The sequence below is a fragment of the Syngnathus leptorhynchus genome, chromosome 1 (assembly GCF_054491065.1).
Source record: "Syngnathus leptorhynchus isolate UIUO chromosome 1, UIUO_Slep, whole genome shotgun sequence".
Classification (NCBI taxonomy): domain Eukaryota; kingdom Metazoa; phylum Chordata; class Actinopteri; order Syngnathiformes; family Syngnathidae; genus Syngnathus; species Syngnathus leptorhynchus.
Window position 1 is genome coordinate 16,223,355 of NC_141195.1, and position 26,042 is coordinate 16,249,396.

Here is a 26,042-nt window from a genome sequence, read left to right on the forward strand (position 1 = left end):
ACTGGACTCTTCTGACTGGGTGCTCTCACGTGCACACACACACGCACAAACACAGTCAGTAATCAGATTACTGTAGATTTTTTGAGAGCCTTTCTCCTGAGGCCTCCATCCTTTTCTTCCATGTGTCTGCTCCTTCTCACTTTGTCGCTATTTTTTCCCCTTCATCTGACAGAACAACCAAACATGGACGGTGAGCCGCCGATGCTCAGCCAATGAGAGCAGGGAGCGGCAACAGGAAGCTAGGACAAGTGAGAAAGAGGGCGGTGGCGACGTGGAGCTGCAGATGAAGCCAAGAAACACTTAGAGGAGGTGGAGGAGGAGGAGGAGGAGATTGTGTTGAGCTTGCAACTTCGCTCGCATCATCACAATTTAATACCATCGCGGCCACACACCCATTTGGATCTGAACAGCAACTAAGTTGTTGTTCTTTACCCCAAGTGTGATCAACACTTCCTGCAATTGTTTTAATGACGTGACGGGCAGCAGTGATCGGTCCCCCTTCCCTACCTCTGCCCCTCCCCCTCATCAACATGTCAAGCCGCCGCATCACCAGGAAGTCAGGACAGGGTCAGTGACACACCCCACCCTACACTCCGAAGTCCGAGTGGGTTTGATGCAAGATGGCGGCTGGCGTGGCAACATGGCTGCCGTTCGCGCGGGCGGCTGCCGTGGGCTGGCTGCCGCTGGCCAAGAAGACCATGCCCAAACCTCCCGTGGACAACTCGTCCAGATCAGACGAAATCCTCTACGTCAATGTCAGCGGGGTCCGCTTTCAGGTAAGGGTCAGTGGGTGCAAAACTTCTGTTTAACACGAGTCTCGATGTAATGTCCGGTCATTGATTAATTCTGAATCCAGCCACGTCCCTTGTGAAGCATTAGCCTTTGATGACCTTTTGCCACATTTCATTTGAACCTTTTTTCTTTTGAATGAAATGTAGGCAATGCAAATTGATTCACCCCCCCCCACCCCCCGCTTTTCTCTCAGTGCAGCCAACTTGAGTCTAGAGATTCCCTGATGATTTCTGAATGATCCAATGTAGACCTAAATGACTGATGATAAAAAGAGCCCATCTTTGAGTAATCTTGTCTCATTATGACTGCATCGGCTCCGCCATGGTCACAGAGGTCTGTTAAAAGAGCATCGTAATGACCAAGTAACACATCAGCCAGGTCCGGATTCAATTTACGGAGTCGTTTGAAGCAGGATTAGGACGTCAAAAGAAGTTTTACATTTCTCACGGCGCATCTGTTTGATCAATCATATTGAAATGGATCACTGCAAAAATCACAATTTGTAACCCTATTCACGTCCTCAGCAGTCCTGAAGTAAATCCACACCTTTGTTGTTTGTTCAGACATGGAAGAACACACTGGATCGCTATCCCGACACGCTGCTAGGGTCCTCGGAAAAGGAGTTCTTCTACAACGACGATACGCAGGAGTACTTCTTTGACCGGGACCCCGAAATGTTCCGCCACATTCTCAATTTCTACCGCACTGGGAAGCTGCACTACCCGCGACACGAGTGCATCCAGGCCTTTGACGAGGAGTTGGCCTTTTATGGAATTGTGCCCGAAATCATCGGCGACTGCTGCATGGAGGTGAGCAAAGCCCCTCCTTGTGAGTTAAAGAGCTTTTAACGGCTGGCTTTATCCTTGATGCCAAGGAACTATGTTGAAGTGATTGGAGGCAAGTCATTTCAATTAAACTTGTGCTTCGATGCCCTCTTGTGGCATCTTGGTGCCAAGGAACAATATGAATGTGATTTGAGGCGCTTAAATTAAACAAAAGTAGTGCATTGCCACCTTCTTGTGGCATCTCGGTGGCAAGTAACTATGTTGAACCTTTGTTTTAAATTAAAGGAGTGATTTGCTCCTACTCTGTGGAATCTTATTTCCAAAAATCTATGTTGAGGTTAGGAGCTTCATTTGGACAAAATTAGTACTTTGATGCTATCTTCTGCCATGTTCATGCCAAAGAACTTTGTGAAGTGAGGAACTTCATTTCTACAAAGAAGTGCTTTGACTACCTCTTCTGGCATCTCGGTGACAAGTAGATATGGTACAGTGAAGTACATTGAAGAGTTTCATTTAGACACAACTAGTGCATTGGTTTCAAGATAGGACCTTGACTAATTAATTTGCTGTCCTCTTGGTGCTAAAGAATCATGTTAAAAGTAGTGCTTTGACATAATTCTATGGAATCTTGGGGCCCCCAAGTTGAGGTCAATTGAAAAGCTACATTTAGACAAAAGTAGTGCTTTGACACTCTGTGCTTCATAGCTCTGTCCATGTCCAGACTGCAGTATGTCAGTGAATCATTTTCCCTCTTCTGCTCTGAAGGAATATCGAGACAGGAAAAAGGAAAACCAGGAGCGCCTGGCTGAGGACACGGAAGCTAATGAAGCGATGGATGCTCCCCTGCCCCCGCATAGCACCCCCAGAGAGCGTCTGTGGCGAGCTTTCGAGAACCCGCACACGTCCACCATGGCGCTGGTCTTCTACTACGTGACGGGCTTCTTCATCGCCGTGTCGGTCATCGCCAACGTGGTGGAGACGGTCCCCTGCCGGCCTCCCAAGGGGAGCGTCAAGGACCTCCCGTGCGGCGAGAAGTACCAACTGGCCTTCTTCTGCATGGATACGGCGTGCGTGCTCATCTTTACTTTCGAGTACCTGATGCGTCTGTTCGCCGCGCCCAGTCGCTGCAAGTTCATGCGCTCGGTCATGTCGGTCATCGACGTGGTGGCCATCATGCCCTACTACATCGGCCTGGTCATGCCCGAGAACGAGGACGTGAGCGGCGCCTTTGTCACGCTGAGGGTCTTCCGTGTCTTCCGGATCTTCAAGTTCTCACGGCACTCGCAGGGTCTGAGGATTCTGGGCTACACTCTCAAGAGCTGCGCCTCCGAGCTGGGCTTCCTGCTCTTTTCGCTCACCATGGCCATCATCATCTTCGCCACCGTTATGTTCTACGCCGAGAAGGGGACCAAGGGCTCCACCTTCACCTCCATCCCGGCCTCTTTCTGGTACACCATCGTCACCATGACGACATTAGGGTGAGTTGCCCCTCGTTGGCTTGCGTGTCACCATAGCGACCGCGCGCACGTTTGCCTCGTATTTCTGTGTCCCGCTGAGTGCACCTCCCACGCCGCGCTGTTCGAGCATGGCCGCCCATCCGCATCCTGCCGCCGCCCACGCGTATACAGTAATCCTTTATAACGACGGTCATGGCGTCTTAAACCGACGTGCGCTGTCACGGATGGAGAAGCGTACACTTTCATACTTCCAATACTAGTGAGTCACAGCAAATAATCACGAGCTTTAGTGAGTCACGCTGTGTCCTCCTTCATTGTAATATTTCCCAACATGTCTTCTAGTAAGTCACGGCATGTATTCATCTGGAATAGGAGTCGCAGTGTTAAGTCATTGGTGTCTTCTCGCATGTTGGTGACATGTTAAATTCAGTTAAGGGGCTTTGTTTGAGACCCAAAAAGTAGTGGGTTGACGCCATCGTGTGGCATCCGTGCCGAGGACCTATGTTGAAGTGAGGTGTGGAGTTTCGTTTTGAAGAAATGCACCCCTCAATGTCAAATGGTATTTAACGACAAAGATCAAGGAGCGCTGCAGACATTGGAGAAGGTTCGGCCATCAACTTCGACCAACACTAACCATCCAACGAATGATGAATGAAATGTGATGACTTACAGGAATAAAGTCGGCAGAAAACGGGACAGCAACGGGAGACGGGACTCCATAACTAATACCCTGGTGCCCTCTAGTGGCTGGAGGAAACCTCTGAACATTTAGACAAAAGTAGTGTTTTGTCACCATTGTGTAGCTTCTTAGTACAGAGGAACTGTCAACATGAGTTGAGTAGCTTCGATTTCAACAAAAGTGGTGCCTCTCATTCATCAATTATGATCAAGCGAGTTGTGGAGCTTCATTTTGATGAAAGTCGTGATTCGCTGCCATCTTGTGGCATCTCAGTGTCAAGGAACTATTTTGAAGTCGGTTGAGGCGCTTCATTTCGATGAAAGTAGTGCTTCGCTGCCATCTTGTGGCATCTCAGTGTCAAAGAACTATTTTGAAGTGAGATGAGGTGCTTTATCTTGATAAAAGTAGTGCTTCGCTGCCATCTTGTGTCACTTTTGTGCCAAGGAATAACTAAGTGATATGAGGATCTTCATTTTAGACAAAGTCAGTGCTTTGCCACCTTCTCGGTGCTCATGGATTATGTCGGAGACTTTGTCTAACCTCCATTTGGACAAAGTAGTGCTTTGCCGCATCTTGTGGCATTGCTCTGCGAAGGAAATATATTTTATGTCGACATAAGTAGTGTTTGCCATCGTCTTGTGACATTTCAGTCAACTTGATGTAGTTAGTCAACGAGTCAGCGTTTCATTGAGGTGTGTTGATGTCTCTATTGTTTTATCTAAAGTGCTTTGTTACAGTTACGCTATATAAATACAATTGTTTGTATTGTATTGGATTCAATCGTTGTGAGCCGCTCCGTGTAGTCAGGTTCATGTTTGATGTCGTGTGTCAAAGTGAGTCGTAACGTGTGGAATACTTCACAGGGTGCTTTTGCATTTTGTCAAGTTGTCATCTGGAATTGCACGTTAAGTCATAACTGTTCTTGCAGCGAGTCACAGGGCTGCTCAGAAACATGCTCCTCGTTGTAGTTGTGTGTTGCTTCAGTGGAAGAATCGCGAGTTCGACTCCCAGATCAAGCTCACAGCAGTCGTATTTTGACTTTAAGAGAGGCAATTACAGAAGCTTCTTCTCTGAGTCTTTTTTTTTTTTTGTTGCCACTCTTTGTTTGCTGATTTTGTTGTTACAGGCGCACGGTATCAACTTGTCTTTTTATTGCTCTGCTCCACTGGCCGCCACCGCAATGACGACGGCCACGACACAGAACTTATCGCTTGCAATTTTAGCATCAACAAGAAAGTTTAGAATGGACCGTACACTATCAATCTTTTTTTTTTTTTTTTTATATATGACTAACATGGATGGATGGATGGATGGATGGATGGATGGATGGATGGATGGATGGATGGATGGATGGATGGATGGATGGATGGATGGATGGATGGATGGATGGATGGATGGATGGATGGATGGATGGATGGATGTTTTATTTGAAGTGTCTTTTATAAATAACCAGATGAGCTGAATATAGATGCAGATTTTCATGTCCGCTTCCAATTTTGTATTCATCTTTTATTTTAACTTGTATTGGCGGGTTCAGTAGCTGTCGTGTGTGTGTGTGTATACTGTGTACAACTGTACGTACAGTATATGATGGTATGTGTAATTGTTACTGTATATAATAGTAGTGAGTGTTACTGTGTGTTATCGTTAGAAGCAGTTGAATTTTCCTTTCGACACCAAATTATTGTTGTATCACTTTCGCAGCGAGCGAATTGCCAGTAATAGTTCCTGTAAGTAACTTGTGTTAACTTTGTCAGAATGACTTCAATCTTGTTGTGATTGATTTTCTTTTATTGTTACTTTAGCATTTCCTGCATCAACCCTCTGTTGAGATTCAGTTCAGTGCCTTATGGAATTATTTTGTTTTTTTATTGTTGGTTTTCCATTAACCTTTTGTCTTTAGTTTGAACTTTTTAAGTACTTTATGTTAACTTTTTTCCACGTGGTATGTGCACATTTTGTTTGTACTTTTGCTACTTTCCACACTCTTAAAGTTTAAAAATAACCCAATTTGAATTAAAAACTGGACGGCTCAACATTGTGGGTCCATTGTCTTGGGTCGGTCCAATTTTTTTTACCCAGCGGTTTTACTGTGACAACTATCATTGCTTTTTGCCATCACCGCTATCATTAGCCTTTTCTTTATCAGTCATGCTAAATGAAGTTGAATTACAAAGAAATGTGTACATTTATCCAAACTCATAGAGACAATGAGTGCAAAAATAAGTGAGCTGTGTGCACGTGACGGGAGAGGGAAAGAGTGAGAGTGACTCAGTGAGACAGACGAGATGTGCTTGGCGGGGTTGTGACAGAACTCCAGTACCGCACTGTACAATCTGGCGTGCACTTAAAAATATGAACTTGCAAATGCAATATGGCATTCAATGTCATTTGTTCATATCTATGAACATTCACAGCTTGAGGAAAACCTATACAGTTCCTTTGCAAAGTCACATTTTGTTCCCACAAATCAATTGATAAACGTTCACAAGCATTTTATAAAACTCTCATTCAAGCTTACCATTCGCTACCATTGAACTAGAGTTGAATAGGAATCACATATTTTTCAGTCACCAAACTAATAATTAACAGGTCACATAAAATGCATGGAGTTAATTTAGCTACAGTTATGAGTAAAGTAACTCAATAACTTTTCAAGTTAATTTGTCAATGTAACTCCAGCAACATTCTTGTGTACACATGGTAGTCAATTGTCATTGTAACTAATGTTAATGTGGAGTAGTGAGTGTGTACTAGTAGGTCCTACTGCATATCAGTGTGTGTTACTGTGTACTACTTTGTGTCGCCGTGTACTTTGTGTCACACTCGCTGTCGGCTTGTAGGCTAAATATACACAAAGTATATGCACTCTTGTAAATGTACAATACATAGCTGACCAGTGTAGTGAAAGTGGAAAAATAGATGTCTATTTAGGAATGGTACTGTCATGTTATATTATATATTGACCAAAATGTGTCAATAGAGATGATGTAGCACAATAGAATACTGCTGAAGTACATTCAAATGGTAATAGATAGAGAGAGTCACATGTTCAGCAGCCGGGGAGAATACACAGAACCAGCATCCTTGCTCTTGCAACTTTCATCATCACATTATCAATTAAACATGGCTGCCAAAGAGGAGAGAGGGCAGATCTCGCAAAGGACGAAAGATGAGGAGGACAAGGAAGGCGGGGGGGACTCCGGCGGCCTTGAAGCTGCACTGTTAAATGATCAACTAGCGCTCGATACTGACATGCTTGTGACCCACCGCTGGGACTGTGACAACTCTTTCACCCACCGCCTCGTAACACGAGAGCCAAGACAGTCGGCTGTCAGTATGACTAGAGAGGCAAAAAAGGGCTTTTTCATGCCGCACTTAGCAGCGAACAGAGAGCCATCGACGAACCCATTCATTGTGAATGCGGTGGGGGGGGGGCGGATGTGGTGAAGCTGTGTGCACGAGGCTTTCAAACTGCTCTCTGCTCAGCTTGAAATATGCCATGAAGCATTATTGGTGCAACTGCAGCTCACCAACATGATTAAACTCTCCAAGTTCCTGCCAATCCATTAGTAAGTGATGCATCGGGAATCTGGTTTTCTTCTTCTTCTGCTGGTTTTATCCACCTCCTCCTTAAAATGAGCAAATCTTTTGGAATAATCACAGTACAGTCGACTTCTCGTCTAAACCAGCGGGAGAAGCGTCCGTGTTTACTTGCTGCGTCAGCACTAAATAAGGGCGAGGTTCCACCAGGACTCCGTTGTGCATCCATACTGCCCTGAGGACCTCCGACCCTAAGCAAGAGTCATGTGAAAGGGCCTTAAGGCAACACCCCAATCTTTTCACCATCTTGGATCGGATTACTGTCCGACGATATTTTTTAAGGTGTGGCGGATAAATACAACAAAATAATCCGAGCGGCATAAAAACAATGGTATTGTGGTGCCGAAGGAAAGGAGACGTAGGAGGTGTGTCGCAAAAGACTTGATTAAATATACTCATAAAATGATGTGTGCAAGTGCCTTAGCACATAAAATGCACGATCACAACACACCCCATCAACCCTTAGTTCCATGGAGGAATTCTGTTTGCGAACACCACAGTAGAATATATGTGAATCAACTGTGTCATGAAACTTTACGAGCAGCGTCACCGAGGTGTAGGAGAGAATCAGGTCTATTTTTTCAAAATAAAAGATCGTCCGGACTCAGATAAATAAAATAAAAAGAATGCACGTTATTTATTCTTTCTTGTGCGCCCGGTATCAAATGGACGCAAATTTCGATCTCTTTTTGTGTTTTGACATGTGAAGAAATTGACAATAAAGCAGACTTTGACTTTGAAACTTCATCCAACATGAGAAAACTTGAAAGTAGAAGTCACTGTTCCGTCTGGTCTGCAGCCCACAAGAGGACTTTTGGTCTCCTCTGAGTGGAGTGAGCCATAAATCAATTAACATTGGCTGTCTGTGCTGAATCATGATTGGCTGATAAACATCAAGCCAAGTCTGATTGGTCAGCTCACCACTAATGGAGTTTTTATTTTCTTCTTTTTTTTTTTTTTAAACAGGCCTAATCTGGAATCAGATTGTTTACTTTCAGGCCCATTAGAAGACTGCATGATTCATTCCATTTGTCTCCTTGTTCTCACTTGCTTCTCTTCTTGTGCTCTCGTGTCTGTCAGGTTCACGTGTCTGTTTGTCTGACGGTTGTCATGGCGACCATTCAACTCTCCACCATCTTTTTTTTTTTAGTGTTGTTCTTCTAGAACATTTTCTTCTCAGAGTTCCCCCCCTGTGTTGAGTGCAGGATGACATAATCCCGTCATGAAATATTTAAACAGTAGAACCGGGATGACCCGGCCCGTCTGGGACCTCCCACGCTTGTAAAACCTTTATTTGTCCTGACATCTGACCAACCGCCACCCTCTCTTCTTTTGGTGTGCGCGTTTGTGTGTCACATGAAGATGATATTGACATGATATTGACATTAGATGACATAATATGACATGAGAATGATGTGACATGATAAATCAAGTCACATCATTTGACATGAAAATGATGAGGATTACATCAGGTGACATCATGTGACATGAGAATGACGTGATATGTTGATATCACATGACAGAAGAATGACAAGATGATGACATCATGTGACAATCTGGCGTTATCATTCAACCATATGACCACAAGTGGCACGAAGATAACCTGTGACCGGAGGGTGACGTGATATGTGAATGGCATGAGGTTGCATGAGAATAACATGTGAAATGGAAGATGACATGATGTAATAAGAAGGTGACATGTTAATGACATCAACGACATTTGCTTTGAAGTCACAGTTTTTCATGTCAACATTACGCTCCGCAGGTATGGTGACATGGTACCCAACACCATTGCCGGGAAGATTTTCGGCTCCATCTGCTCACTGAGCGGTGTGCTGGTCATCGCACTCCCCGTGCCCGTCATCGTGTCTAACTTCAGCCGGATCTACCACCAGAACCAGCGTGCGGACAAGATGCGAGCGCAGCAGGTCAGGGCACCGCAAGAAAACCACGATACCATCAATATCAACACAATCATCGGTATCATTACATTCAAGAAAAGTTCAAACTTGACCGACTTTCAACCTCACCACTTCTACTAAACTCACTACCTGCTCAGATGTGCTCCTCTGACAACTTGACCCATACTTCACTACTTTCACCATACTACTACAATTGTTCTAACTACATGACAATGAGTAGACTAATTTCACTACTCTAATGACGTACATGACTAACTGCATCACACTAACCATACTATACTACTCTAACTTCATTATTTATATTAGACCGCTACCTTACTCTCACTAACTACATGAACTCCAATCCAGGGTGTTTGTAAACTAACTTTAACAGCACAATGTTTATAATCAATCTGTGTCACAGAAAGTGCGTTTGGCTCGAATCCGCATGGCCAAGAAAGGAACTACTAATGCCTTCCTGCAGTACAAAGAAGACCGAGCCATTGGGGTGAGACACACATACACGTTTTTGACTGTAGCCACGTGTTTCAATTGCCTATTTTGTTTTTTGTTTTGTTGCTTTGTTACAATACATGCAATTTGTGTTTGTAGGATATTGTGTGAAAGATTAGATTTTGTGAATTTAAATGAAATGATTTAAAAAAAAAAAAATGCACACACATAATGGTCTCAAGAAATCACCGCGTCATATGCATAAATAATTATTAATTCATTTCATAATTAATTTGCAGCCTTGGCACACAGATGGTAGACCATTTATACTTTTACACTGTTCAAGCTTTGGACATTTTACAGTATATAAAGACAAAACAAAAGTGGTTCAAGGATTGAACCCTGTGGGATACCTGTGATAAGATCTTTGAAAATAGATTTTGTATCATGTATTTTACCTCATTGAGATTGTCCATTAAAGATTTAACCCTTTCAAAAAAATAAACAGTTAAGTGAGGGGAAGGCATAGAAAAGTTGACCAGAGTTAAGATGAAAAATAAACTGATCTGCCGCTAATTTTTCAGTAATCATTTCCACGGCACGAAGAATGTTTATTGGGCTCTAGTTTTATACCGAGTGAGGTTCAGCACTCTTAAAAACAACTGCTGGCTTCCAATATTCATGGAAAGTTCCCTGTGTGAATGAAATATTTACAATGTGAGTTACAGGTTTGGTCAAGACACAAGCGAGTTCCTTAATCACAACAGTCCATTTCATACACATCCTTTGACCATTTAGATTTGAGTGAGTCAATTACCTTTGCTACTTGACTTTCAGATATGCTTTCAAAATTACAAAATGGCACAGCCGGGTTTAATGGCTTTGTGTTCATTTGCACAGGAACTCCCAGTGTGGCATATTGCATCTACCAAATTCACAGAAACGCTGAACTACTCCATACCCCTGAATGCAGTTCATTGCACTCATCACTTTTTTTATTATACGTGTGTGTGTGTGTGTGTGTGTGTGTGTGTGTGTGTGTGTGTGTGTGTGTGTGTGTGTGTGTGTGTGTGTGTGTGTGTGTGTGTGTGTGTGTGTGTGTGTGTGTTTGCATGTGTACAGGACCGAGACAGCGACAGTGGAGCTTTGTGCGTAAGGAACAAGTCGACATTCGAATATCAACATCATCACCTTCTTCACTGTTTGGAGAAGACCACGGTGAGTAGAATATGCTTAGTCATTGTCAGTACATTACATTACACATAATGTTGTAATAATAATAATCACAACGATAGTAATAATAATGACTCATAATAATTTGCGTACTCTTTGAAATGCTACAAGCCTTGGTTATAAAGAACATGGAAATATTGAACCTCAGTTTTGGTGTTTAATTTGTTTGAAAAAAAATCTGATGAAAGCAAATTTATTTGAAAACAGAAGCAATATTTCCGATAAGAAAGAATGTAACTTCATCGTACGTTGCTTTAAGTTGTTTCTTTGATTTGATTTTGTTTCTCCCCTTAATTCATACGCTTTATACGGGCGCGTGCAGTTCCGGTAGGAAAGTCGAGCGGGTGTGTGAAAACCGGGATGAAACTGAAATTCCACTGACGTTTAAGACGTATATTGAAATGATACATCTAAGATGTTTTAGTGTCTGAAAGGATCCAAATTTAGCTTCGATTATTAGTGGAAGTTCCACTGAGTCTTTGCCACGTTTGTTTTTTCCCAGCTAAATGGCCTATAAAGGTTCTATATAAAGTTCAAACTAACAAAGAGACGCTATTTTGACAGGTTGTAACGGCCACATGTACTTTCAGTGGCAGAAATAAAATCAACTGTAAGGTATCATCATGGAAGACAAGTTTGAAAGTATTTGAACACGTTTGGGTATTACAGTTTGTGGTTGGACAAGACTGGAGTTGTAAGCAAGACAATGATAAGGAATGAATGTGAAACAAGTAGCAAATACAAAACAATATAGGACAGAAGTGCTGAGTCAGACAATGCTACAACACTCTGACCTCGCCTTTCACCCCCCATAGAACCACGAATTCACAGACGAGCTTAACTACAGCGAGCTGTGCATCACCGAGTCGGTAGGCTTTCGGACCAGCCGCAGCACCTCCATGTCCAGCCAGCAGGGTGCGCTGAATCACTCAACGGGCTGCTGTCCTCGCCGAGTCCGAAGGCGAGCAGCCATGCGGCTGGCCAACTCCACCGTGTCCGTGAGCCGCGGCAGCGTGCAGGAGCTTGACACGCTGCATGGAAAGGGCACACCTGGACCACCGCAAACGTAAACCTTTGCACCCCATAAAACATTTCCATGATGTTTTACATTGACCTCCTCCTTCCATATTTCATTCTGCTTCACTCCATTCACGCGGTCGTTTGTGTGTCAGGCGTTCCAGCCTCAACGCTCAGATCAACCTCAAGCTGAACTGTGGCGACCAAGACTTCAGCGCAGCCATCATTAGCATCCCCACGCCGCCCGCCAACACGCCCGACGAGAGCCTGCCGCCCTCGCCCGCCGCCATCCCGAGCGGCATCCTGCGCAACACGCGTGCCACCGCCTACACCTCTGACACCGTCAAGATCTCCTCCTTGTAACATCAGCCAGGGATTTTCCCCATGCGCCTCGCACCCTCTTGCCTGCCCGCTTGCCTGCCCGCCCGCCTGCCCGCCTGCCTGCCTGATGCCCGTCGCAGCTGACAGTCTGCAGCCGGCTGAGGATTGTGGGTAGAAGACATAAACACAAAGTCTGTTCTTCCAGTTTTGTCCTCAGCTGATGATGAAAGTGGACATCCAAAAATATGCAAACAAAGCGGGACGTCATCGCAACGTTGGAACTAACCGTCAATAGTCAACAATAGGATCAAATGTTTATGTGTGCCGTGTTTGACAAACAAAACTAGTCGACAAATGAAGGAAAAAAAATTCCAAACTCAGCTTCCTTCCATCGTACAACAATGCTAATGTGATTCCATTTAACAAAAGAAAAACAGACAAAAGCACTCGAAATAGATAAACCTCTCATGTGTAGCAATTTCAACCGTTAGACTGTTTATTTAGCAGCATCACGGCTGCCTACTAGCTAGTACATCTGCCTTTTTGTGTTCCAATCTTGGCTAGTTTTCATATTGTTGCTGTGCTTGCATGCATTTTCCTCCCACGTTCCAAAAACATGTTAGCATGTTCGCTTCATCGAAGATGCAGAAATTGTCCATATGTGTGGATGAGAGTGCTTGTTTGTTTACTTTTACGGACAGTCTGCCGTTTATCTATAAACTATGTGCCCTTATGTTGACGTCGGTCAGGGAACATATTATATGGACAATTAATGGGACTGGTTGCCGGTCAATTGTAGTCTAATCAGTGTCATTTCAAATGAATTGATACTTTTCAGAAGGTTAATACATGATCATGACATTTTCAATCACATTTGTTGTCACAATGGAAGAAAACTGAAGCTAAACCTGACCGCCCGCTAGCTTAAACATTTGTGCTGCTTGTGCACGTGGCCACTTTGACATTCCTCAGTTTCCTCCTCGGGCGTGTATGGGCGAGCGTGTATGGGAGTGTGACCAAGCACAAATTGTAACATATTTTGTAACATAAACGTTTACCTGCACCTGTCAATCACCCCTCATCCCCTCAAAAAACTAGGAAAAAAAAAAAAAAGCAGCTGTGGACATCGCCACCTGGTCTGTGCATGAGCATCATAAGACTTTCAATTTAGCCAGCATATTCCCAAAAAAAGAAAAATACAATGAGGGGGAAGATTCTTTCTTATTTTGCATGAGGACTTTCTAATGATTTTTCTTTTCATTCAACCACCAAGACGTGGCATCATTCAGGAATGTTCCTGGGCTGGAATGCTGAGAGACGTCACTACTATGCATGGATACCGTTGTAGGTATTTGATCTCAACACAGTTTTTGTTCACTGGACTTCTTCTGAAGATGGTCATGAAGGCTACCTTTAGCGCAAATTCTCTTCAGTATTTGAGTATGCTAATTTGCGCTTACGTTTTTCACCTCACTCAGTAAATAACCTCTGCGTCCATGATGGGTGTGTTACTACTAGTGACGACAGATGCTAATTTATGTTAAGTTTGTGCCTTGGAAACAAGGCGATCGCAACAATTGCTTATATTAGTGGCAACAGATGCAAATTTGCTCACACAGGGAATACTTGGGGGGCATTGAAAATATCTGCACCAATGATAGTGACCACTAATGGTATTAGCTAACAACAAATTTAGCTAAGATTAGCATTAACATTTTGACAAAAGTAGGGGTTGAGGGGGTTCAGTGAACAAATTATTAATAAGTAAATGATAAAACCATGATAAAAGCACATACATGTATATTCATGACACCAATAAATGACATGATAAAAACTCCTCTTCCTCTTTTTTCTAACTTTATTGACCTATATTGTTTTATTTTTTAAACACACAATCAAAACTAAGAAAAACATCTGTATCCAGTCAACTGGATTTATTTACCTGCTGCTAGCATGATTTTAGAATTATTTTTCAGAACAAATAGACGTGACGTCTCCAGGGACTTGATTCTCATTTTGGGCATTTTTATCCCGCCAAAGAAGTAACCTATGAGAAGAGACATAGGTCACGCCCCGCCCAACACAGGTGGAAAAAGTCGCGCAGTGCATTGTGTGAGGAGTAACTTCGTCGGCTGAAAGGACCAACGCTTTTTTCCTCTCATCGTCTGCTTTTCTACGTTTTTTGTTGTTGTTTGTTTGTTTTTTGTAATGGGGCGGGAAAGATTAAAATCCTGTGATACGCTTTGTGATCTCAGGCAACCTCAATAGACCACCTTTACCTTTTTTTAAGTTTTGGAAACCTCTTTTCTCTCTCTCTCGCGCGCGCGCTTTCGACGTGGACGCGCACACTTACCTGCTCGCGATGGAGGAGTACGCGCACACAGCCAAGTGAGGGAGAAGTGACGTCATCATGGATCCCTTGGAGATGGGACAGAAATTCAGCCTGAGACAAGTAAGTGGAGTGGACTAACCGGTTCAGCATGTCTGTCTCACAGTTTCGGTTCTGAATTTGAATTTGAAGTTTGTCTTCACCTTGTGCTGGTGTGAGTGTATTTCAAAGTGTTTAGGTTTGAATTCTTGCCTATACATTATGTGCCTTGGCAATGACTGGCAGTTCATCGTTTATCTTCCATATATCCACATATTATATCATATTATTACTCGGTAGAAAGACCAGAGAACATTAATAGCATTCTCTGAAATGAGTGGATCACCATTGCCCTCCCATCAGGATCTGGATCTGGACGCCAACCTTCAATTTCTACCAGCCCCAGATGTGAGAAAAGTGGAGAAGAGGCCAGTTCTTCACAGAAAACTGTGCATTGCTTTCGGCCTAGTAGCGGCAGCTGTCTCTCTGTCTCTGCTGACCGGACTTCTTGTGTGGCGCTTCCACTGTGAGTGGACCCTTTTTTTTTTTCCTCCCCGCACATTTTGTCTGTCTGCATGAACCAAAGTTATTGGTTATGTGGTTAGTGCACCGGGACATGGCCAAGCCACGCATCTATGTGGGCTCCATGTCCATCGCCAACCAGCGCTTCCTGTCAGACTACGAGGACCCCGACAGCAAGACATTTGTCAAGATGGCATCTCTCGTCAGTCAGCAGGTGAGTGACGGCGTGGGCTCGATGAGAGTTCAACTGTGGCTGACGTTATCACGTTTTCGTTTCGCAGCTTAGAGTGATGTACGACACAAACACGGTGTTGACCAAATACTTTCAAAACTCATCGGTGGAAGCGTTCAGGTGGGTCACATGATATCGTGTTAGCAAAATGTGTTTTTCAACAAGGTGGTATCTTTACCTCGCTGCAGCGACGGCGGTAGCGATTCTTTGACGGCGTACTACCGCTCCGAGTTCAGCATCCCCGAGCCCCTGCAGGACTCAGTAGATGTTGCCGTCCAGTCGCTGCAAACGGCGGCAGGAAGTCAAAAAAGTCGGCAAGGGAGAGTGCTGCTGAAGCCCCAGCACTCGCTCAACGTCGACGCCGTCGTCACGAGAGGTCGGTCCTCCCGCGCCACTCAATTGTCAAACAAGTGATTTGTTGTCGCCATTTTAGGTAGCGGCATCAGCTGACACATCCATGTAAAAATGTCCTTTTTGTGTGCAGCCATTGATCCACGGATGACATCATCATCCTTATTGGGTAAGAATAAGATGTGTTTTTGTCACTGCTGGCACCCAGTCCATCTGTTTCTTTGTGTGTTCTGCCAAATACTCCTGATTTGTTTGTCTTTATTCACCATGACATTGGCTAATGACAAGCATTTTCGAAAAAACTGTTTTAATATTTTGGTCAAACTATTGATATTTGGTGTGACTAACAAAGTAACAACCTGCTGGTTTCCAGTCAAGAAGTCCTTTAACGTGCATGTCCGAGAGGGCGGAGTCATTCAGTCGCCGGGTTTTCCTGATTCTTCGTACCCGTCCAACGTCTACCTGCAGTGGCGCTTGAGAGCCGACGCTGCCCACCGCGTGCGACTGGACTTCCAAAAGTTGATTCTGGAGGACGACTGCCAAAACGACTTTGTCAAGATTTACGATTCGCTCGCGCCCATCGAGCAAACCGCCATCGCTGAGTGAGATGCTTCATCTTGAGTATTACCGTCGCACGTTTTCTTGATGTTTATCTTCTCAGCATTCATCTCTGTGGCCTTCTGACAAATACTTGGTAACCTCTGTCCACTTTCATGACCTCATCTTTGTGACTTCAGTCTTACCTTTCATTTCCTTAATCAACATTTGTACAACTTCAGTCAAAGTGCACGTGTTACGTTTTCAGACATTGCGGGATTCCTCAACATTTGCTGTCCTTTGTGTCGTCGGGGAACGTAATGCTGTTGACGCTGGTCACCAACAAGGAGAAGGACTTTCCAGGCTTCCTAGCCAACTTTTCACAGGTCCCTCTGGAGCCACCAGGTGGGTACGTGACTGTTTTTTTATTTGGAATATTTAGGATGTTGCATTTAAGATCCATGCTGCCAGCAGACTGCGGGGGAACTCTGAGTGGTGACGTGGGCCAATTTTCTTCACCGTACTTCCCGTCCAGCTATCCTCCTCGGACTTTGTGCGTGTGGAACATCCAGGCCAGTATCTATTACTCCGTAGTCTGTCCCCTGCTCACACGCACTGACAAATTGTTGCAAAACTTGAAGTGGGAATGCTGCTTGTGTGTGTGTGTGTTTTTTTTTTTTTTTTAGGTGTCGAAGGGCAAGTCTGTCAAAGTCAAGTTCAGCAAGTTCGACGTTGGAAACGACTCCATCGATTGTTCCCGAGATTATGTGGAAGTCAACGGCCGAAGGTTCTATTCTCATTGTTTCAGTCTAACGTGTTGTTTTATGTGATGCATCTAGTATACAATACAATTTTTATTTACCAAACACATAAAACAACCTGTAGGTACAAATGTTCCTTATATGTAGAATACTTGCATCATGTTGAATGTATACTCAACACACGTTTAAAGTAACATATTACCTCGGAGTTAATGATCCGTGCCATCTCTAAGAAATCGTATTTGCATCACAGGCTGTGCGGGTCGAAAGTGGGAAGTACAACAGTGGCCAGCAGAAGCAACCTGATGAGCGTCAAATTCAATTCGGACTGGTCGTATGTGCACCAGGGTTTCTTCGCCACCTTCGAGGCTTTCATCCCTAGTGACTGTAAAGTCTTTTTTTCTACCAGTCAAAGAGTCTGTGTTGTGTTGTTGTGTGGGCGTATTGTGTTTTTATGCTTTTTACAGCCTCTTATGTATGTACCATATTGGGGCTAGTGTTATTGAATTAGCATTGATTATTTGAATAATTGGATACAATTCTATTTGCATATTTAAGTATTTCAATTCAATAAATCAATACATTTAAATGTATTTATTTACGTATTTAAAAAAAAAACTTGATTGTGAAACTGATTATGGTTTAATAACTAATGAATGATGTTTTGTTTGGGAGCAGCTTGTCCGGGAAGCTTCCGGTGCACCAATGGCTGGTGCGTGGACTCCAGTTTGCGCTGCGACGGTGTTGACGATTGCGGTGATGCCAGCGATGAGGAGGAGTGCAGTGAGTTTCAATTTAAAACAGACAGATGGGCCAGATCATTTGCAGAAATGTTGACTTAAAAAAAAAAAAATCAAAAATATTAAAATGTATGTCAAAAATCATGATAATAAAAATTACAACAATACACATTTATGCTTGTAAATGCAATTTAACGAATTAACTGGAAGGCGTATCAGGAGTTTGCACACCATGATGTGAACCTCATTGTTTTGAATTTTATTTTGTTCGGCAGGCACCTGTGCTCCCAACGTATACCGCTGCAAGAACGCTCGCTGCGTCTCGCGAACGACGTTATGTGACGGCAAAGATGACTGCAGAGACGGGTCTGATGAGTTCAAATGCGAAAAATGTGAGAAGGAACACGCTTCCTGTCTCGTGAATACATTTTCAAAAAATATTCCAATTCTCCACATATTTGTGAAAATAAGACACTTCTATCAAAATAAGAAATTTGGGACAGAACAAGACATCCACGTTGAAATGAGAAATCTGTTGTCCAATGAAGAATTTCCTATAAAATCGACACATTGGGGTCAAAGCAAGACATTTGTTTCATAATCATACATAATCATGTTTACTTTTGTACCCCTAACACGTGCTTGTGATGTCCCACAGCGGACGCCGTGACGACGTGTTCCGACTCCAGTTTTCGTTGCAGAAACGGACAATGCCTGGACAAAGTCAACCCCGAGTGTGACGGCGAGGTTGACTGCGAGGATGAATCTGATGAGGAAGCCTGCCGTATGTCCATTTTACACACGTGCACACTATCTACCCTTTCTGTTATGTTATTGAAGTCAAAATGCAAAGACGTTTTGCTGTATGGAGCTTAAATGCTGACATAGCCTGCCTTTAAAGTTCATTCCAGGTTCAAAAGCTATCCATGATTTCAAGTCAGGCAGTTTTATGTTCTTTTTTTTTTTCAGAGTGTGGTTTGCAGCCGTACCGCAGTTCTCGCATTGTCGGTGGTGAGGCGTCGCAAGAGGGCGAGTGGCCGTGGCAGGTCAGCCTCCAGCTGGTAGGCCAGGGTCACGCATGTGGCGCCTCCCTGCTGAGCGGCCGCTGGCTGCTGACGGCCGCCCACTGCGTCCAGGACAAGGGTTCGACCAGGTACCAGCAGATCAACCACAACAAGTTTGAAGATTTAAGAGTTGTGGAAAAGACTTCAAACTGAGACCGGATTTACTTTCTTAGGTGTCTTTACAGAATAGTTATGAGTTTTCAAAACGTCTATACATCAATTGAACTATGACTTGTTAAAGAGTCTAAAGTTGAATCAGACTAACAGTCTTCACCAACAAGTCGGAATTTTTCAAAGGCTTTTACAGACTAGTTGTAAGATTCTTTAGCGTAGCAAAACATTTGGCACTAATTGAAATTTCTAAAGTGACTCATTTTAGTCACTACAGACTAGGTGAACTCTCCAAAGAGTCTCTCAAACTAGCTTTAAAATCTTCAAAGGTGTGTTTAGAAAGTTGTCTGAATTGGTAAAGAAACTTTGCAGTCGTGTTGAGGAGTTTGTAGATTCAAAGTTTTTGAAGTTTGAGAATTTTTTTTACAAAGTTTATGTTTGAAAGTGACCAGTAATAAACAAAAGGCTTTGTTTCACAGGCACTCACAGGCTGACCAATGGGAAGCCGTTATGGGCCAGCAGATATTGAGCCAGCCTAACGAGTGGACGGTGAGAAGGAAGGTGTCGCGGATCGTGGCCCACCGTCATTTCGACCAGTTCACTTTCGACAACGACGTGGCGCTGATGCAGCTGGATTCGGACGTGCCGCTCAACCAGCACATCTGGCCCATCTGCCTACCTTCACCCACGCACCGCTTCCCTGCCGGCCAGGAAGCCTGGATAACCGGCTGGGGAGCCAATAGAGAGGGAGGTGGGCAAACTGTTGACATTTTTAGTCTCACAAGTTGTCAAATGAGAACTTTGACGGCATCCTTGTGTCATTTGTAAGGTGTGGCGGGGAGTGTCCTGCAGAAAGCCAAAGTTGGCATTATCAGCAGTTGGGTGTGCAACATTGCTATGAACAATGAGGTGACCGATGGGATGATGTGTGCCGGCGTCCTCAAAGGTGGTGTGGATGCCTGCCAGGTGAAGAGTCTTGAATGATTTGCTTCATTCATTTGTTTCAAGAGATTACTGAGCAGTTGCAATGTCTGAACAGAATCTTTACGATGGACAATTTCTTTTTATCTTTGACTCTTGTCAGGGTGACTCCGGTGGTCCACTGTCTGTTATCAGCCCAAACGGGCGGGTCTTCCAGGCCGGCGTGGTGAGCTGGGGTGACGGTTGCGCTCGTAGGAACAAGCCAGGCATCTACACGCGAGTGAGCCGATATCGCAATTGGATCAAGGAGCACAGCGGCATTTAGCAACACAGCTAATTCTCACCACAGGAAGTTGAAGAGTTTCAAGTGAAACTTTGAGAATTTTAGCAACATATGCAACAAGTCTTATGACATTACACTAGGATCTCGAAAAGACACTAGTGACAAGAAACTTGTCAAAAAGCAAGTTGACTTTTGGAAGAGCTTTTAGACTTTTGGAGTCTTTATAGACATGTTAGACGTTTTGAAATTCTTTATAAAATGTCAGAAAATTCTTTACTCAAAGTCTTTACTGGGCTGTTGGGGAGTTTTTAAAGAAACAAACAGGTGAGTGACAAACAAAATAGTCATACAAAATGCCAACACTGAATGTGTACCACTGAGTTTTTTTTACCATAATAAAACAGTGAAATTAAGATATCGTTACATCCCTGCTCGTTTCCCGAGGTAACACTCTAGTTGGACAAATAAACCCTTGACTCTGATTGTCTCCATACAAGTGAACCCGGGGCGGCAGCTTCAAAGTTTGTTCTAGCAGGCAGCCGATTGGTTTGCCAGTGTTCGGGGGCGTTTACTTGGCGGCTCCTCCGATCGGTCGTCGTCTCTAAAGCCATCCATTGTGATTTGGTAGTTAACTGTGGCTTCCTCATGTTCTGGAGACTTAAAGATGGTCGCCTGCCTTTGAGAACCTGCCCACCGCAGGAGGAGCCTCACGGTGGGCGCGTGGCCCCAGCTCTCCCCCAAAGCAGGGACCAGCTGAGATTGTCCGCCCTGTAGCCGTGTGGTCATCTGGTTGCTCAGGAGCACCGCCAAATCGTGCTTGGTTGCCATGGAGATGAGCTGCTGGGCCAGGCCATTGAGCAGGCGGGTTCGCTGACTTTGCAGCTCGTCAAAGTGCTGACGAAAGGGAAAGGCCACGCTGTCAATCACTAGGAGGCGGACCTTTGGGTGACTAGACAGGAAGTCGGGTAGAAGGTAGATCTCGGCCAGGAGCTCCACGTAGTCATGGCAACGCACCTGAGGTACACCAAGATGGAAAGTGAGCGCACGACTACATCACCTGATGATGTTAAGTAGATCCAGGTTCTTGTAGGGGTGTCACGTTACCAGGAAGATGTTGGACAGGATCGTTTCCACAGTGAAGGCGGAGGCGGCATCTCGTTGCTCGGCTCCTTCAGCCAGCAAGGTGCAATGGCGGACGGTGGCAGTAGCAAGGTCCACTACTCTTTGAACCATGAAGCTTCCCTCTGTGTCAATGAAGACCACCTGACCCCCCAGTCCACCAAAACAAGGGGGCACCTGAACATCCACGGCCAGCTGCAGACTGATGCCATACACGTGTCACATCATCTGCCATCGTTGTACTTTTATTCATTTTTGATTCTCTGCGAAGAACTAATAGTACTGCGGCTTACAGAAGAATTTAGGGCCATCTAGAAAAGCGCTATATAGAGCTTATGCAGGTCCCTCACCAAAGTTGTGTTTTTCCCACTCCCGGCGCTCCACAGATCTCTGTGGTTTTCCCGACAGGAAGTCCTCCTCCGAGCGCAGCATCCAGCCGTGAGGAAAACGTCACGATGCGGTTTTGCTCTTCTTCTTTCTGCAGAAGATCAAGTGCGGTCAAAGAAGCTCCATCTGCTGCTGCTCCTTCTCCATCAGCTCCTCCCTCCCGCCTCACGGCCTTAAGCACCTCCAGCGCCTCCTCTTGGCTCAGACCTGCCTCTGCAACAAAGAGATCTTCAGGTCTCAACCATTGTGCTTGGAATTGATGTTGATGTTCTGAGATTGTGTTGATACCATCCATTCATTTTCTATCTTGATTTTAAGATTTGGGGTAAATTGGACTCTATTCCTGCTCTTTTGGGCCAGAGGCAGATTAGACACTGGATTGATTGCCAGCCAGTCGGGAGTTTTTAATACTCATTAGTTTTATTTATTTGTGTCTGTGTTTGTGACCTGAATTAGATGCTTGTGTGTTTTGAAAAAACTGATTTAGGGATTTTTTTAATCAATTAAGGCCTTGAATTTATATATATATATATATATATATATATATATATATATATATATATAGATTAAATGTATTTTAAGAATTTAAGGATCCTCTGGAACCGTGTATATTTTGCCATTATGATTTTGGAGGAAATCCTCACATAAGAGCTATGCATTATTTTCAGAATTTCACAAGAAACTTTCTGAGGAAAATAAGTTTTAAAGCTAGTAAAGGAATTTTCTTTGATGTCATGTATAAAATGACATGTTTGGTTTTTCTATAATGAATGGAGAATATATTTTTGTGAAGAAAACAGGTGCAGATTTTACTTACTATAAGGTCATAACGCCTCGCTGTGTCTGTGAAACGAGAATTTACCTCGACTAAGCTCGAGTGCGCTGACTTGCATGACGTCATCCAGCATCTGAAACCCTGCGTTGAGGATTTTGACTTTGACCTGCGGACTCAGTCGCAGAGTGGTCAACGGTCTCTGCATCCTGTTTCCCTGCTAAACATTAGCTTCTAGCGTCTAGAATCTGCCACTTCATGACAATCGTCCTGGACAGCCTCGACACAAACGCCTGGCAATTAAAAAAACATCCATAGTTAACTTCTGAGACATTCCAAAATTATTTGCACAAAATGCGATTGAACATTCCCGCGCAGATAAAGTCGCATATTGCTTCGCGCATGGCAACACAAAAATAGGGACAACTCACTTCCTGTAAGATGCGCGACTTCAAAATAAAAGCTAGGCGGTGACGCCCTTTTGCATTACGATTGCATTTCGAGTCAGTACAAAACTAAAATTTGTTAATAAAAAGGATACATTAAATAGTTCTAAGTTGTATTCGTTTTTAAAAACCAGCACAGAACAACTTTAGTTCCATTGAAATGTGGCATATTGTGTCGAGGTGGCCTATCCCTTTTCTCAAACAAGATTTCAAAGTTTTCTTTAATGGAAAGCTACCATCAAAATAAACTACTTTTAGTGTCTTAATACGAAGTCGCCCGATTTAACAGGAAGTGAATAATCGTCACTACTTTGTCGTCACTAACATGCGACCTCTTTTGCACGTGAAGGAGTTTTAATGGTGAGTTTATTTGATTTGTGGTAGCTAGGTAAATGTACATTCATTATTTTTGGAAGAAAAATCCCACCACTTACGTAAACGTCCACGCAAATTTAACGGAGGCAATCTCTTATCGATTTTGTACCTGTAAATAAATTCACCTGCTTTTTCTGCATCATGCTAATTGTTTCATTACATTTGTTTAAAACATTTGCTACACTATTACTCACCCCATAAAACACGTAAAAGTAGTTATATCATAATAATAGCTGTGTGAAACTAAGCTGAATTGACATTGTTGACATGTTTACAACAAACGTACATTCGTTTCTTCAAGTGTACTATACGCGTGGAGCCATCGCTTATTTTTATTTTAAACCAAATATTTTTAATTCTATTGAGTAGAGATGGACAAGGGGGAGACGACGACAGCTCAATTAGAAGTGGAAGAAAGGAAGATGATGACAGCTCAAAAGGAGGAGGAGGAGGAGGAGGAGGAGAGGAACTCTACAAATGAAGAAGGGAAGGAGGATAGAAATATTACAACTCAAGAAGAAGAGCAAGCAGAAGAAGAGAAGAGCACAATTCAAGAAGGCGAGGAGGAAGATGGGAAGCTCTCAAGTCCAAAAGAAGAAAAGCGAAAAAAACTAATACTGAAAGGGCTGGCAAAGACTTCCTCTTCAGCGGACAAAAAGTGTGTTCCAGGAATTATTTACCTGGGTCATATCCCACCAAGATTCAGGCCTAAACACATGAGAAATCTTCTGGCTGTTTACGGCGAGATTGGCCGAATCTTCTTGCAACCTGAAGGTAGAGTTCAGTGATGGATTGATTTTATTACAGTTAATGAGAATTTTTTTTTTTTTTTTAATGCAGCGTTTGTTTTTGAAAGCGTGCCTCCGCTGACTAAAGAATGACAATGAGAGGATTTGTTGAGAACATAGCAAGTTTGTTGCGGTAGTTCAGGAACCTTCCCAACTCCTCTGACTGTGTTTCACGTTGGCTTTAGCGGCTGACGGTTGAACATAAACAAACCGCTGCAATTTCTGTGATTCAGTTTTTTGTTGGCGGGCAACCATGTCCTTTTCGTGGTTTTCTTCATCTGACCGTGTTGTGTCGCCGTTTGTGAAGATGGCCAGGTAAAATCGAAGAAGAAGCGCACGGGCCGCAAGAAGAAGGGCTTCACCGAGGGCTGGGTGGAGTTCCGTGACAAGCGTGTGGCTAAGCGCGTGGCGTTGTCTCTTCACAACACGCCCATGGCGACACGTAAACGCCAGACCTTTGTGTCTGACCTCTGGTGTATCAAGGTACGGCGAATGCTCGACATTCATCGTGGCTAACAGCTAGCTAACAGCAGGTCTTTGGCTTGGCAGTACCTACACAAGTTCCAGTGGACGCACCTGAGTGAGCGCCTGGCCTACGAGAAAATGGTTCTTCATCAGCGCCTCCGCACCGAAGTGTCGCAGGCCAAGCGGGAAACCAACTTCTACCTGGAAAATGTAGACAAGAGCGCTCACATAGATAAAGAGAGCAAGAAGGGCAAGCGGAAGAAGATGGACGTGCAGGAGCACGTGAGTTACCTGCATGCGCACACACACACACAGACTTTCTGCGTTTTTCACTCACTCGTGCGTGCGTCCGCTCTGTCTTCTCATCTTGTATTATTTTATTCCTCTTTTCCTCTTACACTTTCTTATTCCCCCTCTCCTCTCTCAATTTCTGTCTATATTGTTGTCTTTTTATTTCTCTTTCCATCTCTTCCTTCTCTCCCCTCACCATTTCTTTTCTTTCCTTCGTTCTATCCCTCTTTCTCCTTTTTCACATTCTCTTGTCTCCTACTTTTTCTGTCTTTCTTGCTCGCTGTCTCCTCTGTTTTGTTTTTTTCTGTGTATCATACTTGATTTTTCATATTCTCAGTTGTTTCCCTTCTCGCTCTTCTGTCTTGCACTCCCCCCCCCCCTCGACCTGTCACTGTCATTGCTTCTTTTTGTTTTGTGTATTTATTTTTTTCCTCTCTTTATTTTTTTTGACTTTTTTCTCCCTCTCATTTCCCACCCTTTGTATCGCTATTTCACTGCAAACCAAACCATGACACGCTACATATTCACACCGTAATATTGTTTGTAGAAGAAAGAGCAAACGTGGGACTACACACAACACCAGACGGAGGAGGAGATCCAAAGAAAGAAAAACAAGAATAAAAAGACAACAATGACTACGATGAACTCTGTCAGCAAAAAGCAACTAGACAAGGAGCGCATGCACCAGCTCAAGAGCCAATCAAATGTCTCCTTGTTGGCGAAGATTTTTAACTCCCAACAGACTTGATCTGGTCAAGGAATAATGGTGTGACAAAAAATGTACAGTTGGCGTGTCTGATTAAATTAGGAAATCATAATGATTAGCCTGCCAGTCAATGTTATCTGTATAGCGTGCAATCCGTTTCATGCACGGCGGCCATTAATCCGAGCTACAGAAAACTGAATTAACTTGACTGTGTCAGTGATCATGTTGAGTGTGAATTTTTACAATGTCTATTTTTCAAACAACTTCCCTGTTAAAATGTAACAGCCAATGTTTTGTCTTGCTTGGAAGCGATTTACTTCTTCAACAAGGCATTCTAACTGCCGTGTCGGCTAAACAAGGACAAATATATTTAAACCATAAATCTTGCTTTTTCAGTGGCTTTTCCATTTATTAATAACAAAGTCTCTAATTGTGTTACCCAGAAGTCATGGTGAAAAGTTCTATTAGCCATCAACGAGCTGAATAGAGTCGTTGTGTGTGCTAAGATTTTGTTGATCAAAATAACAGATTCGAATAAAGTCTCGTATGATTTTTTTCCTCA

General features: G+C 43.6%; 4 protein-coding genes across 6 annotated transcripts; 3 read left to right on the forward strand and 1 right to left on the reverse strand.

The window, feature by feature from the left end:
• Positions 1–603: 603 nt before the first annotated feature.
• Positions 604–12,838, forward strand: kcnd1 (potassium voltage-gated channel, Shal-related subfamily, member 1). Its single transcript, XM_085912230.1, has 8 exons — positions 604–776; positions 1,356–1,601; positions 2,343–3,055; positions 9,082–9,244; positions 9,642–9,725; positions 10,793–10,888; positions 11,719–11,969; positions 12,076–12,838. Exons 1-8 carry the CDS (start codon positions 621–623, stop codon positions 12,281–12,283), a joined length of 1,917 nt encoding a protein of 638 aa, XP_085768356.1. The 5' UTR covers positions 604–620; the 3' UTR covers positions 12,284–12,838.
• A 1,491-nt stretch (positions 12,839–14,329) lies between these two features.
• LOC147062229 (suppressor of tumorigenicity 14 protein homolog) lies at positions 14,330–20,544 on the forward strand. Of its 2 annotated transcripts, XM_085912165.1 has the most exons (18): positions 14,331–14,693; positions 14,973–15,135; positions 15,215–15,345; positions 15,413–15,483; positions 15,552–15,739; positions 15,848–15,883; positions 16,088–16,316; positions 16,520–16,656; positions 16,726–16,823; positions 16,938–17,038; positions 17,266–17,399; positions 17,691–17,795; positions 18,028–18,144; positions 18,411–18,536; positions 18,722–18,905; positions 19,407–19,678; positions 19,757–19,893; positions 20,012–20,544. In XM_085912165.1, the coding sequence occupies exons 1-18, from the start codon at positions 14,652–14,654 to the stop codon at positions 20,171–20,173; spliced, it is 2,433 nt and encodes an 810-aa protein (XP_085768291.1). In that variant the 5' UTR covers positions 14,331–14,651; the 3' UTR covers positions 20,174–20,544. The 2 variants fall into 2 exon arrangements, with proteins under 2 accessions (XP_085768283.1, XP_085768291.1); XM_085912157.1 differs by having other exon boundaries at positions 14,330–14,693; positions 16,520–16,823.
• On the reverse strand, positions 20,362–23,902 carry rad51c (RAD51 paralog C). 2 transcript variants are annotated; one of them, XM_085912335.1, is made up of 5 exons: positions 23,517–23,902; positions 22,500–22,702; positions 21,601–21,850; positions 21,236–21,452; positions 20,362–21,145 (listed from the first exon to the last, which is right to left on the reverse strand). In XM_085912335.1, exons 2-5 carry the CDS (start codon positions 22,615–22,617, stop codon positions 20,660–20,662), a joined length of 1,071 nt encoding a protein of 356 aa, XP_085768461.1. In that variant the 5' UTR covers positions 22,618–22,702; positions 23,517–23,902; the 3' UTR covers positions 20,362–20,659. The 2 variants fall into 2 exon arrangements, with proteins under 2 accessions (XP_085768461.1, XP_085768454.1); XM_085912328.1 differs by lacking the exon at positions 23,517–23,902 and adding an exon at positions 22,841–22,943.
• abt1 (activator of basal transcription 1) lies at positions 23,052–26,035 on the forward strand. The gene is made up of 5 exons (XM_085912347.1): positions 23,052–23,215; positions 23,600–24,004; positions 24,326–24,501; positions 24,568–24,765; positions 25,322–26,035. Exons 2-5 carry the CDS (start codon positions 23,602–23,604, stop codon positions 25,520–25,522), a joined length of 978 nt encoding a protein of 325 aa, XP_085768473.1. The 5' UTR covers positions 23,052–23,215; positions 23,600–23,601; the 3' UTR covers positions 25,523–26,035.
• Positions 26,036–26,042: the final 7 nt, after the last annotated feature.

Coding starts and splice junctions, on each gene's coding strand:
- kcnd1 (XM_085912230.1), top strand. CDS start 621: ATGGCGGCTGGCGTGGCAACATGGCTGCCGTTCGCGCGGGCGGCTGCC. Junction 3,056..9,081: donor GTCACCATGACGACATTAGG/GTGAGTTGCCCC, acceptor TACGCTCCGCAG/GTATGGTGACATGGTACCCA. Junction 10,889..11,718: donor ACTGTTTGGAGAAGACCACG/GTGAGTAGAATA, acceptor CACCCCCCATAG/AACCACGAATTCACAGACGA.
- LOC147062229 (XM_085912157.1), top strand. CDS start 14,652: ATGGATCCCTTGGAGATGGGACAGAAATTCAGCCTGAGACAA. Junction 18,537..18,721: donor ATCTGATGAGGAAGCCTGCC/GTATGTCCATTT, acceptor TTTTTTTTTCAG/AGTGTGGTTTGCAGCCGTAC. Junction 19,894..20,011: donor GTGGTGTGGATGCCTGCCAG/GTGAAGAGTCTT, acceptor GACTCTTGTCAG/GGTGACTCCGGTGGTCCACT.
- rad51c (XM_085912335.1), bottom strand. CDS start 22,617: ATGCAGAGACCGTTGACCACTCTGCGACTGAGTCCGCAGGTCAAAGTC. Junction 21,851..22,499: donor CGCACTCGAGCTTAGTCGAG/GTAAATTCTCGT, acceptor TCTTTGTTGCAG/AGGCAGGTCTGAGCCAAGAG. Junction 21,453..21,600: donor GTGGGAAAAACACAACTTTG/GTGAGGGACCTG, acceptor GTATGGCATCAG/TCTGCAGCTGGCCGTGGATG.
- abt1 (XM_085912347.1), top strand. CDS start 23,602: ATGGACAAGGGGGAGACGACGACAGCTCAATTAGAAGTGGAAGAAAGG. Junction 24,005..24,325: donor AATCTTCTTGCAACCTGAAG/GTAGAGTTCAGT, acceptor CCGTTTGTGAAG/ATGGCCAGGTAAAATCGAAG. Junction 24,502..24,567: donor CTGACCTCTGGTGTATCAAG/GTACGGCGAATG, acceptor TTGGCTTGGCAG/TACCTACACAAGTTCCAGTG.